Genomic DNA, 14,408 nt, shown 5'->3' on the forward strand with positions numbered 1-14,408 from the left:
GAAAGAGGGTTCCTTTTCTTAAAAAAAATTCTTAGTTTATTACTGTTTGTATATTGCCTTTCCACAATAGAGCTCAGAATGATATACATGGGGTTGACATTATGTGAGTATAGCCTGATTGTTTTACAGATTTTTTTTTAACTGAAAGGAAAAAACAATCTCTTTGGCAGCGACTGTGAATGGGGCTACTATATAGACAGAAAGAAGGAAAAGGTGGCAAGAATCTTCCACCATCACTCCTATCATATTGAAGAGCCTGTATTAAAAATCCATGCACGTAGAAAGCGAGTATATCAGAAAAAGAGTCAGCCTTCTCCCACAAATACGATTTTCCTGTGTGAAAAGGGGTTTCCCCCACACTATTGATTTATTTAGCAGATTTGTATACCACTTACTAACGAAATCTCTAGACAGTTTACAACATTAAAAACAAACCAAGATCTTTTAAAACAATTTAAAATATATAAAAGTTCAAATTAAAATAGCTACCCATAAAAACCATTAAATAGCTAAAAAGCTTGGCTGAAGAGATTTGTCTTGAGTTATTTCCTAAAGGTCAACACTGAGGGATGGAGCAGCTTTAATCTCAGCACGAAGTGCACTCCACAGCTCTGGGGCAACCACAGAGAAGACCTCCCCTGAAGATCTTAATAAGTAGCAGGGTTCATAACAAAGGCATTCTCTAAAATGCCCAAACCGTTAAGGTCTTTATAGGTAATAACCAACACTTCATATTTTGCCCAGAAACGTACTGGCAGCCAGTGTAGTTCTTTTAAAACCAGAGTAATATGGTCTCTTCGGGACGTCCCAGAGACCAATCTGGCAGCAGCATTCTGCACCAATTGCAGTTTCTGGACTACCTACAAAGGCAGCCCCACATAGAGTGCTTTGCAATAGTCAAACCTGGAGATTAACAGCATGTTAACATGATTAACTTGATTAACAACATGTTAACTGTCTTAAGGTCATTCACTTCCAGGAAAGGGTGCAGTTGGTGAACCAACCAAAGCTGATAGAAAGCATTCCTGGTCATTGCCTCCTAGGGAGCAGGCCAATACCTGTACTGGGGGCAGGTAGATTCAAAAATGCACCCCATCCATCCAGTTGTAGCCTGAAGTGGCACAGACCAGATTTGAGCACTTAATTTTGCTGATGGTATAAACTGGCTCTACGATGCTACAGTCACCTAAGGAAGGACAACTCCAAAGTTACTGTACTTCATTGAAGACCTTTCATTACATGACCTTTTTAACACTGTCAGATGTTGACTCCGTAACAACTTTTGAAGGCCAAGTATGTGGCTAATGAATTACCCATCTGCTTTCTACAAACTCAGATATCTGCTCACCTTATCATTGCTCAACCTACTTTTGGAAGAATTGCTTAGTAAGCAGATATTTAAGCACATCAATGGCTACTAGTCTGGTAGCTATAAGCCACCTCCAGCCTCAGAGGCAAGATGCCTCTGAATACCATTTGCAGCGGAGCAACAGAAAGAGAAAGGGCATGCCCTCACCTCTTGCCTGTGGGCTCCCCAGAGGCATCTGGTGGACCACTTGTGAAACAGGATGCTGGACTAGATAGACCTTAGGCCTGCTCCAACAGGGCTGTTCTTATGTTCACATATGGAAGCATTTATAAGACTGCTTTGTAATGGATTCAACAATCTCAATTGGTCAGATCTCACCATGTTTAAAAGGATAATATGGACCACAACAGAAGTATATTCTGGCAGTAAAGCTGTGTGTATAAGCACAAACATGTCTCTTTGCCTAATAGCATAACCAACAGAAGATAGAAGCATGGACAAGAATATTCCAGACTGCTGCAGAACTCCCATTCATTTATAGAAGGCTCACATTTATAGAAGACCCACATTAGAAATCAACATTTTACCTTTCAGATTCTGGTCCAAGTTTATATAAGAAGCAACTAGGCAATGGGAGAACATTCTATAAATCTACCTTCAAAACTGCGTAAACATGGATGGCCATATCACAAATGTAACAGGAGTTCAAAATACATTTCAGATTTTTTCCATGTCAGTGATTTCTCCCCAGTCCTGGTTCAGTGGCTTATAATTAATATAATTATATTATGTTAATGGGGACTATGTTAAATGGGGAAATGCTGTGTTCAGTCTGTAATGTTTTTATTCTATTATTGCTACCCACAGAAGTTTGGGGGCGGGGGGTTTGCTTTAAAAACTTCTGACAGTGTGGATTTAGATTTCAGGAGAACTGAACACAAATTCAGACTTTTTATTTACCCTTTATTTCCAATCTTTCAGCATTTGTGTCCCCTATATTGTCAGTGTGTCTACAGCCATGAAAAATAGCTCAATTAAAATAAGAAAAGCTGTAATTCTCAAGCAGTTGAGAAAAGGCCAAGAGCCTCAACAAAAGCCTCTCTTGCTCAGCCTTGATGAATACAAAATACGTTTACTGTGTTTTTATGGTATTTAATGCTATTGCTTTCCCCCTGCTCCCCAAGAGAGAACATAATAGATGTGAGGGCTAACCTACTAACAATGGCATTCTCTTCCACTGGCTCAGGTTTGTGTCAGCTTGACATTTTCCCACTTCCACCATAAGTCTAGGAACATGGATTTGATTTTAACACTGCACATGCATATGTAAGATGATTTCCCAAAAATAATCTGAAAACTACAATAGCAGAGTATGCAACAGTTTTATCCAAGTATTTGCCAGCCTGGTTTTAAAATAAATGGTAGGCGGTGACAGCAGAGATTATCTTAGGCTGGGGTAATGTTGGAATGGGAGAGTGTAGTCTACTTATCATTGGGATAAAGACTTAGGCTCAGTCCTAAGACTGAGCTGGAGAACTGGAAGCCAGAGGACCACCAAGATAAACTTTATTGGTAACAGAGGCTCAGTACATACAATATTCTTTATTTCTAAACTATAAGAATGTAGCATGGCCACACATACACACTCTCTTCCCCACCATGGTTTGCTAAAACCACAATTTAGCATTACAGCTGAAAACACTTCAAGCTACGGTGGCAAATCACAACTGTGAGGCAATTCTGGTTAGTTCTAACAGTGCAATATGGTTACAACAAACTGCAAAAAGGACAAAGGAAGGAGGTAGGCCCGCAAGACATTTCCAATCAACAAAATGATGGTTTGCAAATTGGGAAATGAATATCTGACCTTAGCAAGAGCCTTACAGCTCCAGTGTATGGTGGAACCTTACACTTCCCCTCTTCAAATTAGAGTAACAAGTGAAGAAAGAAAAAAGAAACCGCTTCTTTGTAGTTTTTATACAAACATTTTTGCAGACAGAACCAAATACAGTAATTCCCCAATCACCCCAAATACAAATTCAAGGTACCCTTAATAAATGTATATATAAACAAATGACAAAAGAATTCTGGTGTCTCAAGAATGACTTAGTAGTGAAGCTATTGGTGGAAGATTACTTTCCAAACAGATTTTGAAGTAAGCAAATGACTTACCTTCCAGTACTTTACTAGAGAGACCATACTCAAATACCATACTTTGAGACACACAGCTATTTATCTAATCTGGGGATGGCCAACCTTAGCCTTCCAGCTGCTGTTGCACTACAATTCCCATCATCCCCACTACAGAGGCTAGTAGTCATGAATGATGGGAGCTGTAGATCAACATCTGCAGGAGGGCTGAGATTGGACGCCCCTGATTCTAATCTATTACATATATCTGGTATAGAGTATTACTTTTTGTGATGGCTTCAAAGAATGACTGCTGAATGAAGTAGTCAGGTTGGTACCTTTTACTGGAGTCAACTTCTGCTGGGAATATGTTAGTAACCTTTGTATCACAGAGCTGCTCTTCAGGCAGAATCAGAAGCTAAAGGTTACAACAAGCTTAACTATCATAATTTCTTTATTAAATACTAGGCAATTTCCTTAAGCAGAACACAGGGAATAAGTAATAGAATTAGTCTATAATTTTGGAGTTGGAAAGGATCGGGGGTGGGGGGGGGCGCCTTCTAGTTCAATCCCTTGCACATAGCAGGAAAGTGATAAAGCATTCCTGGGCAGGAAATAGCTCAACCTCTTTAAAAAGTGACCCCACCCTTGTGCAAGACAGAATGTTCCACTGTGAAACAGCTATAGTTACAGTTATTAAAAGAAAAGAAATTTAAAAGAAAGCAGATTCATTGACAGAAATTTACTGTCAATAAATCTGCTTTCTTTTAATTTCAACCCATTAGTTCTAGTCCTGACCTCAGGAGCAACAGAGAACAAGTTTGCTCCTCCTGTGTGATAGCTCTTTAGATATTTGAAGACAATGAGAGCCAGCGTGGTGTAGTGGTTAGAGTGCTGGACTAGGATCAGGGACACCCGGGTTCAAATCCCCATTCAGCCATGATACTTGCTGGGTGACTCTGGGTCAGTCACTTCTCACAGCCTAACCAACTTCACAGGGTTGTTGTGAGGAGAAACTTAAGTACACCGCTCTGGGCTCCTTGGAGGAAGAGTGGGGTATAAATGTAAAACAAACAAACAAACAAACAAACAAAACCAAATAATATCGTTCCTTATTTTTCTCTTCTTCAGGTTAAATATACCCAGCCCTTTTAAACATTCCTCACTGAATTTGGTTTTCATACTAATCTTTGTTGCCCTCCATTGAACCTATTACAGTTTTATCAATCTCCTTAGAATCCAGTACTCCGAACTGGACACAATGGCCAACATCCTAACTAAGCACGTGTATTAGGAGGCTCTCCAGAGACACGATGGGGACCTATGCGAAACTCCCTGAGGGTCGGCAATGTGTTTTTTCCAACACAGCACTTCTGTGCTCTGGGCAGAGCTGGAGAATTTCACCCACTGGTGCAACAGCCTGTGTGGAGGGCTGGGGGAGTTGTACATGGGCCCCCATCACATCTCCATGGAGCCTCCTAATGCATGTGCTTTGTTAGACAGGATATCAGCCAGTATTCCAAGTGAGGTCTGACCCCCACAGAATAGAATATAACTATTATTTCTTGTTATCTGGACAATATGCACTGTTAATGCAGCCTAAGATTTCATTAGCCTTTTTTAGAAGCAGCGTCACACTGTTGGCTCACATTCAACTTGTTGTCTACTAAGGCACATCCTTTTTTCACGTACTACTGCTGCCAGGCCAAGTCTCCCCCATCCTGTATGTGTGCATTTGAATGCTCTTACCTAAAGGCAGGATTTAAGACTTATTTCCACTGAAGTTCATCTTGCTGGTTTTGATTCAATTCTGTCAAGATAGTTTTGAATCTTGATTCTGTCTCTAAGGTGTTAGCTATTCACCTACCTTCCTCAGCTCTGTGTTATCGGCAAAATTCGAAACACATCCAACTCTACTTCCTCATCCAGTACATTTATAAAAGTGTTGAATAGCTCAGGTCCAGGACAGAGCCCTGTGGCAGTCCACTTGATACCTCCTCTCCTGATATGGCATAAGTAAATATTTGTTGTTCAACTAGCTGTGGATTCTCCTAACAGTAGCATCATCTAATCCATATCTTACCAGCAAGGTTAACATGGAAGACTATTAAATGCTTTGCTGAAATCAAGATACATTATGTTCATAGCATTCCCATGATCAACTAAATTATCTTTGCTGTCCTCCTCTAACCCTACCAAAAACTCACTCACTCCTCCCCCCCCATCCATCTATCTATCTATCTATCTATCTATCTATCTATCTATCTATCTATCTATCTATCTATCTATCTGGATTAGTCTACCATCATTTGTTCTTGACAAATCCATGGTGGCTCCTTGTAATCACCACATTCTTTTCTAAGTGCTCACAGACAGATTGCTTAATAATCTATTCAAGAATATTGCCAGGTATCAACATCAAACTAACCAGTCTGTAAGTTTCTCAGATCCTCCTCCTTCCCCCACTTCTGAAGACATGGATATATGCTCATCTCCAGTCTTTTAGCATCTCACCCACTAATTCTCCAGGAGTTCTCAAAGATTGCAGTGGCTTTGAGATCCTTTGCAAGTTCCTTCAGTAGCCTATCAATGCACATCAATGGCTACTAATCAAAGCAGCTATAACTACCCTTTCTTTCCAGGAAAAGGAAGGACAAATCTTTCCAGCATATGCCTTTTTATCTTAGTAAGCTCTTTCACGGCTCTTTCTGTGTACATAGTCCACAGGAACAAAAAGCAGTTCAGTACTTTCTAGTAAGTAACCCTCTGGGTGCTTGCTTACTTATCATATTTTTATACTGCCTGATATGTACATCTCTAGGCGGTGTACAAATTTAAAATATTTAAAAATCAACACAGATTAAAATACACAAGACATAATAAAAATAATAGTATAAAACAGCTATTAAAGCAAATTACTAAAGTTCTAATTAAAAGCTTGAGAGAACAGGAGAGTCTTGAGGGTCTTCCTAAAAACATACAGAGAAGGAGTTCCTCTTATTTCAGCAAAGAGCATATTCCAAAGCCCTCTAGCATACACAGAGAAACCCCGGTCCTGGGTTGCCACCAAACGAGCTGGTGGCAACCGTAGCCAGACCTCTCCAGAAGATCATAACAAGCAGCAGGGTTTGTGACAAAGGAGGCGCTCTCTTAAATAAGCAGCAAGCAGATCTACTTACAAGCAGATCTGCTGGTGGAGGATGACAATCTAATGCTTTATATGCTAGATTGCAGCCTTTCTGTGCCAGCAAATCAACTTGCAAAGAGGGCTTGAGCATGTTGCCTGAAATGGTCCATGAGCAAAAACAACTGGATAGGAGTTACTTTATAGTAAGTGCCCCCCCACAACTGTGTTTTAAAGTTGAGATACTGCCCTTGTTGCTATGTTTAGAAAGTTTTGTGGTAGCAGGCATGACTTGTCCCCTTAGCTAAGCAGGGTCTACCCTGGTTGCATTTGAATGGGAGACTACATGTGAGCACTGTAAGATATTCCCCTTAAGGGATGGAGCCGCTCTGGGAAGAGCAGGAGGTTCCAAGTTCCCTCCCTGGTATCTCCAAGATAGGGCTAAGAGAGACTCCTGCCTGCAACCTTGGAGAAGCTGCTGCCAGTCTGTGTAAACAATACTGAGCTAGATGGACCAATGGTCTGACTTAGTATATGGCAGCTTCCTATGTTTCTAAAGGCACTATGATGCCTTTATGGAAATCAACTACTCTTAATTCTCTAAAATTAGATTCAGCTAATGCATCATTAATTATCCTCTATACACAACCAATTTCTCATAGGCTGGTGTAGAGTGGATGGAAATAAAGAGACTGTGTATGAGTCCCTTATTAAATAACTGAAACCACACCACTAGTGGGTGGCAATGCTGTCTCTTTGTGATGTCATTGCTGCCATAGAAACCATGTGTGCACACAAGTGAAAATGACATCTGGCAGCAGAAGAGCATGGAAACTTGAGGGAGGAGGAAACATCTTCAGTCTGGCAGGGTCATCAAAGCAGCTCAGCTGAGAAAGAACACCCCCTACAGTCCTAGGTAGAATTCCACATTCAAACCTCAAGAGATGTCTCAGGAAGTGGACTGGTTACACAGCCAAGCAGGTGTGTGTAAGGTAGATCTCTACAATCCTGATGGAGGAAAGGACCAGGACCGCAAAGTGATTTGTTTTGTCGATGTCTCCAGCCTGAACATAAAAAGCACAGATGATACAGATAAAGATGCTGCTGGCCAGTCTAAAGCCAGTGAATCTTGCACTGGACTTGATCTGGGGAACATGCAGGACAAAGAAGTCATTGTAATAAAGGATAGTGAGACACCAGAACAGTCTAAAACTGAAGGAGCAGTATGTCTGTTCAAACAAGGTTCAACGGAAGAACTCAACGTTGTGTCCTGGCTCTTCGATGACCTGCAGAAATATGCATGTGGATTCCAACATGCTCTGACTCCTTCAGGTGGCCCTCAACAACAAAAACCATCAGCAGCTGACAAAATGTCCCAGAACAACAACAATACAGCTTTCAAATCTTCTGAAGGTCAGAAAGCATGTTCAGATGAGGTAGCAAGCACTGTTCAAAAGCTATGTTCTTTGGTTATGCAAATGGCAAGTAAAGAGATCTCTGAAAATCTGGAAGACGCAGCCAGTAAATGTATACGTCAGGCAATTTATGCCTCAAAAGATGGAAAAGCTCTCAATCCTGCTAATGTAAGTAAGGTTGCATCTAAGATGGTGAACGAAGCTATGGAAAATGCCCAAGACCCCAGCACTAAATCATCTCAAGAGAAGATTGCAGGCAAGGAAGAGGGTAAAGGAGGCCCCAAAAAAACATCTCTGTTTTATGGTGAAGTATGTTCCAACCAAAGTGAGTCTATACAAGATGAAGAAATGAAGCATTGCCAAGTAGTCCACCCAAGGAGACAGTCAGCTCGCAATGACTGTGGTTCGTTTAACAAAGGACTAATGGTTTATGCAAACAAAAACGCCAAGGATATGACGTTCTCATTTGTGAATGCCACAAAGATTCACAAGAGGCAGCCACTTCCAGCTTGTGTTGTTTTGAAAAGAGTGTTTCTCAAACACACAAGGGATGTCATATCAGACTTAATTGATTCTACCATGAAAAATCTACATAATGTCACGGGGGTCCTCATGACAGACTCTGATTTTGTTTGCACTGTAAAGAAGAACCTCTTCAATGCAGGAACGCAGAAGTCAACTGAGATTTTAGAAGCAATGGTACTACGAATGTATAATGCTTTGATGACAGAAACTAAGGAAAAAGGCCATAGTCTTGTATACTCTTTACTGAAAACAGGATGTTCCATGGACCCTAACGCTCCCACTATGCACTTTGCATCTTTGAAGGGTGGATTATCTACGAGGGAAAAGGGTAAGCAAGACACAGGACAGACATCAGCCCAGAGAGTAGGTGAGACAATAATTAAAGATGGAATTAGCATGCTACGTTCAAAAGCAGGATGCAAGCCTCCAGACAGGGGATGTCCTAACAAAAAGACAGAAAAGAGTAACTCCACAACTGAGTTTCTAGCAAAAGACCTCATTTTGACAGCTTTAATGCTGATCCAGCAACATCTGTTAACTCAATACAAGGAACCACACTGCGAGTCAAATTCATCTTCATTTGGGTATTATGAAAAAGGAGGCAAACATGGTAGTAAAACTCGCAGTTCCAACAAGTGTGATCCACAACAGCAAGAATTCCAGAAGGGAGAAATACAAAGTGCCCTCCTATCAATCATCCAGAAAGTCCTACAAGAGGCTGGCTTCAATGTAGATGAATGTGAAGTAAGCAAGAATTTCAAACAATGCTCATTTGATGAGCGGTCTAGCAGAAAGTCCTCAGACAAACACTGCAGTTCAGAGGTGGATTCTGAAAACATGGATCAAATAAACAAGACATTCATTGACCAGCTGATGGAGTCTGTGATGAAGCTGTGTATGTACATGACTAAAAGCCCTGATTTTGTTGTTGAAGAATGCTCTGATGATCAGGCTACATACTTTACTGCGAGAAACAAAGGTGTATCAACTCCAGATTCGATGACATGCCAGAAACCACAAGCCACAGGTATTGGAAAACCACTTGTGCCTGCTGGTTCTGAGGTGATAGTGAACAACCAGTGTGCCAACACCAGCTCACAGAACAAAGAGCTCCAGGCTGTCCTCCAGTGGATGGCTGCCTCTCACTTCCAAGTGCCCAATCTTACATTTATGAATGAGAATGATGAGGAACTGAAGAAGCTTCCTAAATTGGCTGACAAAGCAGCCAAAAAGGGTTCAAGTGTGGGGGATATTCTGCAGGAGGTAATGAAGTATTTCGAAAAACAACAAGTTGATGCCGCTGTGGGAAACATGCCTCGTGGCGGACTTCTTGACTGGTTGCTTGCTAATCTGTAGACAAGTGCCAACACCTCCCTCTCATTACTCCCACCCAGCAAAGTGCCATCTGAATTACCGGATGGAATAACAATACAGCTCATTTTCCATAGACAACACTTCATCAAATTCCACAGGCTGTTACACACTAGCTGGGCAAAATCATCAATAAAAAACATACACATGTCAGGTGTTATTGATTTGCTTATTAATTCATCTGTAAATAGACACGGCAGGAAAGGGATCCATAAGCTGCAAATACAAAAAGATGTTTTTAGCCATCTCTAATTGTCAACAGTGTAGCAGATAGACCATTCTTAAAGGTTTGGCTGTTGACATCTCCTACTCACTAGAGGGCAGAAATGGTGTCCATTCCTTTCTCTCTTCAAAAATAATCATGGATCCCTTCCTTCCTTCCACACTATCTTCACCCACCCATTAGTGGTAGCTGCCGAACATCATTCAAAGCTGACTGATAAGGTCTTATCAGTTAAGTAGCTTAACTTCGGTGCCAGGGAAATTGATGGAAAGCATACTTAAAGACAAAATTGTTAAACACATAGAAGAATGGGCCCTGCTGAAGGGCAAGTCTTGCCTCATTAACTTGTTCGAGTTCTTTGAGAGTATTAACAGCAGTGTTTCCTCTAATGCATGTGCACATGCACGCACACAAAGTGTTTTTATGTCTGCTCAGTTAATTTTAGATCCCACTGATTGAATCAGGAAGGCCCCACTCTGAATGCACGTGCACGTATACTGCCTTGATACTGCCGCCCAGAACAAAACTCATTCTGCACAGAGATGAAAACAATGAGAGAGAACACTGGTCAACAGGCATGTGGATAAACGTGATCCGATTGACATAGTATACTCGGACTTCCAAAAGGCTTTTGACAAAGTTCCCCACCAAAGACTTTTGAGTAAACTTAGCAGTCATGTTATAAGGGGACAGGTTCATGTTTGGATTGGTAACTGGTTGGAGGACAGTAAACAAAGGGTAGGAATAAATTGAAAGTTTTCACAATGAGAAGTAAGAAGTGGGGTCCTCCAAGGATCTGTATTAGGACCAGTGCCCTTTAACTTGTTCATAAATGATCTAGAAGTTGGGGTAAGCAGCAGAGTGGGCAAATTTGCAGATGACACGAAACTATTTAGGGTAGTGAAATCCACAAAAGCTTGTGAGGAGATTGAAAAGGATCTCTCCAAACTGGATGAGTGGGCAAAAAAATGGCAAATGCAGTTCAATGTAAACAAGTGTAAAGTGATGCATAATGGAGCAAAACACCCCAACTTCACATATACACTGATGGGATCTGTCAGTGAATGACCAGGAGAGAGATATTGAGGTTGTGGTGGACAGCTCGACTCAGTGCATGAAAGTGGTGAAAAAGGCAAAATCCATGCTAGGAATCATTAGGAAGGGGATTGAAAATAAGAATGCTAGTATTATAATGCCCTTATACAAGTCTATGGTGCTGCCGCATTTGGAGTACTGTGCACAATTCTGATCACCATATCTTAAGAAAGGTATTGTAGAACTGGAAAAGGCACAGAAGAGAACAATCAAGATTATCAGGGTCCTGGAGCACCCTCCTTATGAGGCAAGGCTACAGTAACTTGGGGTCTTCAGTTTGGAAAAGAGGCAACTACGGGGAGACATGACAAAAGTATATAAAATTATGCAGAGGAGAGAGAGAGAAATTTTCTCACTAGAATCACGGGTCATCCTATGAAACTGAAGGTTGGGAAATTTAGGACGGACAAGGTGAAGTACTTTTTCACACCATATAATTAATCTATGGAATTCTCTGCCATGAGATGTGGTGATGGCCACTAGCTTAGTCGGCTTTAAAAGGAGCTTAGACAAATTCATGTAGGACAGGTCTATCAATGGCTACTGGTCAGGTGGTTATAGGCCACTTCCAGCAGGGGAGCAACAACAAGAGAGGGTATGCCCTCACCTCTTGCCTGTGGGGTTCCCAGGGACATCTGGTGGGCCACTGTGTGAAACAGGATGCTGGACTAGATGGGTCTGATCCAGTAGGGTTGGTCTTATGTTCTTAAGTCTTGGCTACTAGATATGTATTTTTCCACAGCACTAACCAAGAAAACATTGACTTTGCTTGACAGACCAGTCAAGCAAAGACAGAGGAACAGAATTCAACTTTATCCAAAGAATAAACTACACTGGCTCATATACTTTGAATCTAGAAAGTTTCTCCCACACCTCCAAATGTTAAAGTCACTTTTATAAATGTACATTTTTGCCAGACTGGACAGTCTGGATGAATTTAAGAGGAGTTTACACAAATTCACTAAGGACTGGACTATCAGTGGCTACTAGTATGAGGGCTATAGGCCACCTCTAGCCTCAGAGCCAAGATGCCTCTAAATACCAGTTTGCAGGTGAGTAACAGTAGGAGAGAGGGCACCTCACAGCTTACCTGTGGGCTCCCCAGAGGCATCTGGTGGGCCACTTTGTGAAACAGGATGTTAGACTAGATAGGCCTTGGGCCTGATCCAGCAGAGCTGTTCTTATGTCTTTCACAGGCCTTAAAAATCCCTCTCTTTTCACAGACTTATTTAATAGCCATTGTAACTATCTCTTCCAAAGCTACGTTCATGCTTGCATAAACAGAGATTTTAGAACAGAAAGAGGGGTTGGGAAATAAGTATTTTTAATTGGATTACTTGAACTGCAGATTTTCACTAACATCCTTTTTTTTTTTTTTTTGCTTTGTTAGGAAAGACAAATATAAAATGTAAGAACCACAAGGGTGACAATGCATACAGTCTTAAAACTAGTTTTAAATTTCCATCTTCCGGGTGAGATTCATCAAGGTTGCACATGGTGTGGAATTCCTACACACAGCCTTGTGCTGAGGAAGTGCTAACATGCTGCTGTAACAGACACTCCATATCTCATTTCCTTGCTCCTCAAACCTTTCTCCTCATAGTGTTCTGAAGGACTTTGACACACCATATAACAGAGCTGCACAACTTCAGCCTCCTGCAGACAATTTTTATCACCCTTGGCTACTGGCCACCATGAATGGGGATGATGGGTTACAGTCCAAAAACTGCTGGAGGGCCAAAGATGTGCAGATCGGCCATATGCTGTCTTATCAGACCACGCAATTCTGCTTTATTGCTCCTTTAACACACAACTACTTAAAGGGCAGAAAGAATATGAACAGCATTACTCACTGCCCTTCATTCTGTCTGCTCTACAATATTTCTCCTTAAAGGGAAAGGTGCGTGTGTCTTCACTGAAGTTTCTCCTATCGGTTTCATATTAAGAAATGTCAGGAAAACATCCTTGAAATTTTGAATTCTTCAGTAGCAAGCATTAAATGTTTTTATCATCAATTTTATGTGGATAAAAATTCCTCTATTTTATTCTAGAGATTAATACCCCATCTTATCCACTTAGTATTAGAACATTGCCATCCTCTCTCTTTCCCTCTACACACACACACACACACACACACACACACACACACACACACAGAGTGAATTACAAAACAGAGATCCTCTTGAATGCTTTCTAGTTAGATATTTCAGTTTGTGTTTTCCTCAGTAACATAAATGTATTATGAGAAAGGTGAAAACACATTTCTGAAGTTTTAGAGGGATCTCCATTTCATCATTCATTTCTTTATTTCTATTACAGTTCAGTGTTTCACTGCATCCATCACCTGTCTGCAATGCCATTTGGTTGCTTTTGAAAGTGGGTGTGCATGAGTACATATGAGATAGCATGTATATCTAGCTCTCTAAAAACACACTGAGATCCAAAAAGACAGATACTCAGAAAGCAAATCCATCGTCTGCAGAATTTAATCAGGTGTGCTGAGAATTGTAGCCGACATAAGTTTAGCTAACATGAAGAACTGCCATTTTAAAAGCTTAGAGAAGTATATCAAGTATTCTCTTTCAAAGTGAATGTTACATTTCTTCTATTTTGGGTGTGTTTTTTTAAACAAAAGTAACTATGCACTAGTTGTGTGTGGTCTCATACATTTTGGGCCTTAGCATTATTACAAATATTTATATCTCAGTACCGGCTCTTCCCAATGAGCCAGGGGGGCATCAGAGGAGGCACCTCAGGTTACTCCTCTCTCTCCCACCCCGCCCTGCCTGTTGCACTGTCTGTAAGCTAGCCATTCATCAGGTAGAGCTGCAAAAATAACCGTACAGCTCTACCTGACAAATGGCCAGCCTGCAAGGAGCATGGGAGAGAGAGGAGACATTCAAGCTGCCTCCTTCAGCACCCCCCCCCCCACCGGCTCATTAGGATAAGTGGCCACTATTACATTTAAGGTCATCCTACTTTGCCATTTACAGTGAGGGAAATAAGTATTTGATCCCCTGCTGATTTTGTCCGTTTGCCCTCTGACACAGAAATGACCAGGCTATAATTGGAATGGTAGGTTTATTGTAGCTGTGAGAGACAGAACAACAACAAACAAACCCTCAAAAGCCCAGTGCCCAAAAGTCAGCGATGGATTTGCATTGTAGTGAGGGAAATAAGTATTCGATCCCTTCACAAAAGATGTCTTAGTACTTG

At 41.2% G+C, this 14,408-nt stretch overlaps 2 protein-coding genes across 11 annotated transcripts in view; one reads left to right on the plus strand and one right to left on the minus strand.

The window, feature by feature from the left end:
- The window catches only part of PHC3 (polyhomeotic homolog 3), a 112,004-nt gene that overhangs the window by 75,319 nt on the left and 22,277 nt on the right, over positions 1 to 14,408 (minus strand). The window lies entirely within an intron of this gene.
- AKAP4 (A-kinase anchoring protein 4) lies at positions 7,345 to 10,027 on the plus strand. Its single transcript, XM_053311276.1, has one exon. It carries the CDS (start codon positions 7,508 to 7,510, stop codon positions 9,857 to 9,859), a length of 2,352 nt encoding a protein of 783 aa, XP_053167251.1. The 5' UTR covers positions 7,345 to 7,507; the 3' UTR covers positions 9,860 to 10,027.

Source organism: Hemicordylus capensis, chromosome 3 (assembly GCF_027244095.1).
Source record: "Hemicordylus capensis ecotype Gifberg chromosome 3, rHemCap1.1.pri, whole genome shotgun sequence".
In the NCBI taxonomy this organism is placed as follows: Eukaryota; Metazoa; Chordata; class Lepidosauria; order Squamata; family Cordylidae; genus Hemicordylus; species Hemicordylus capensis.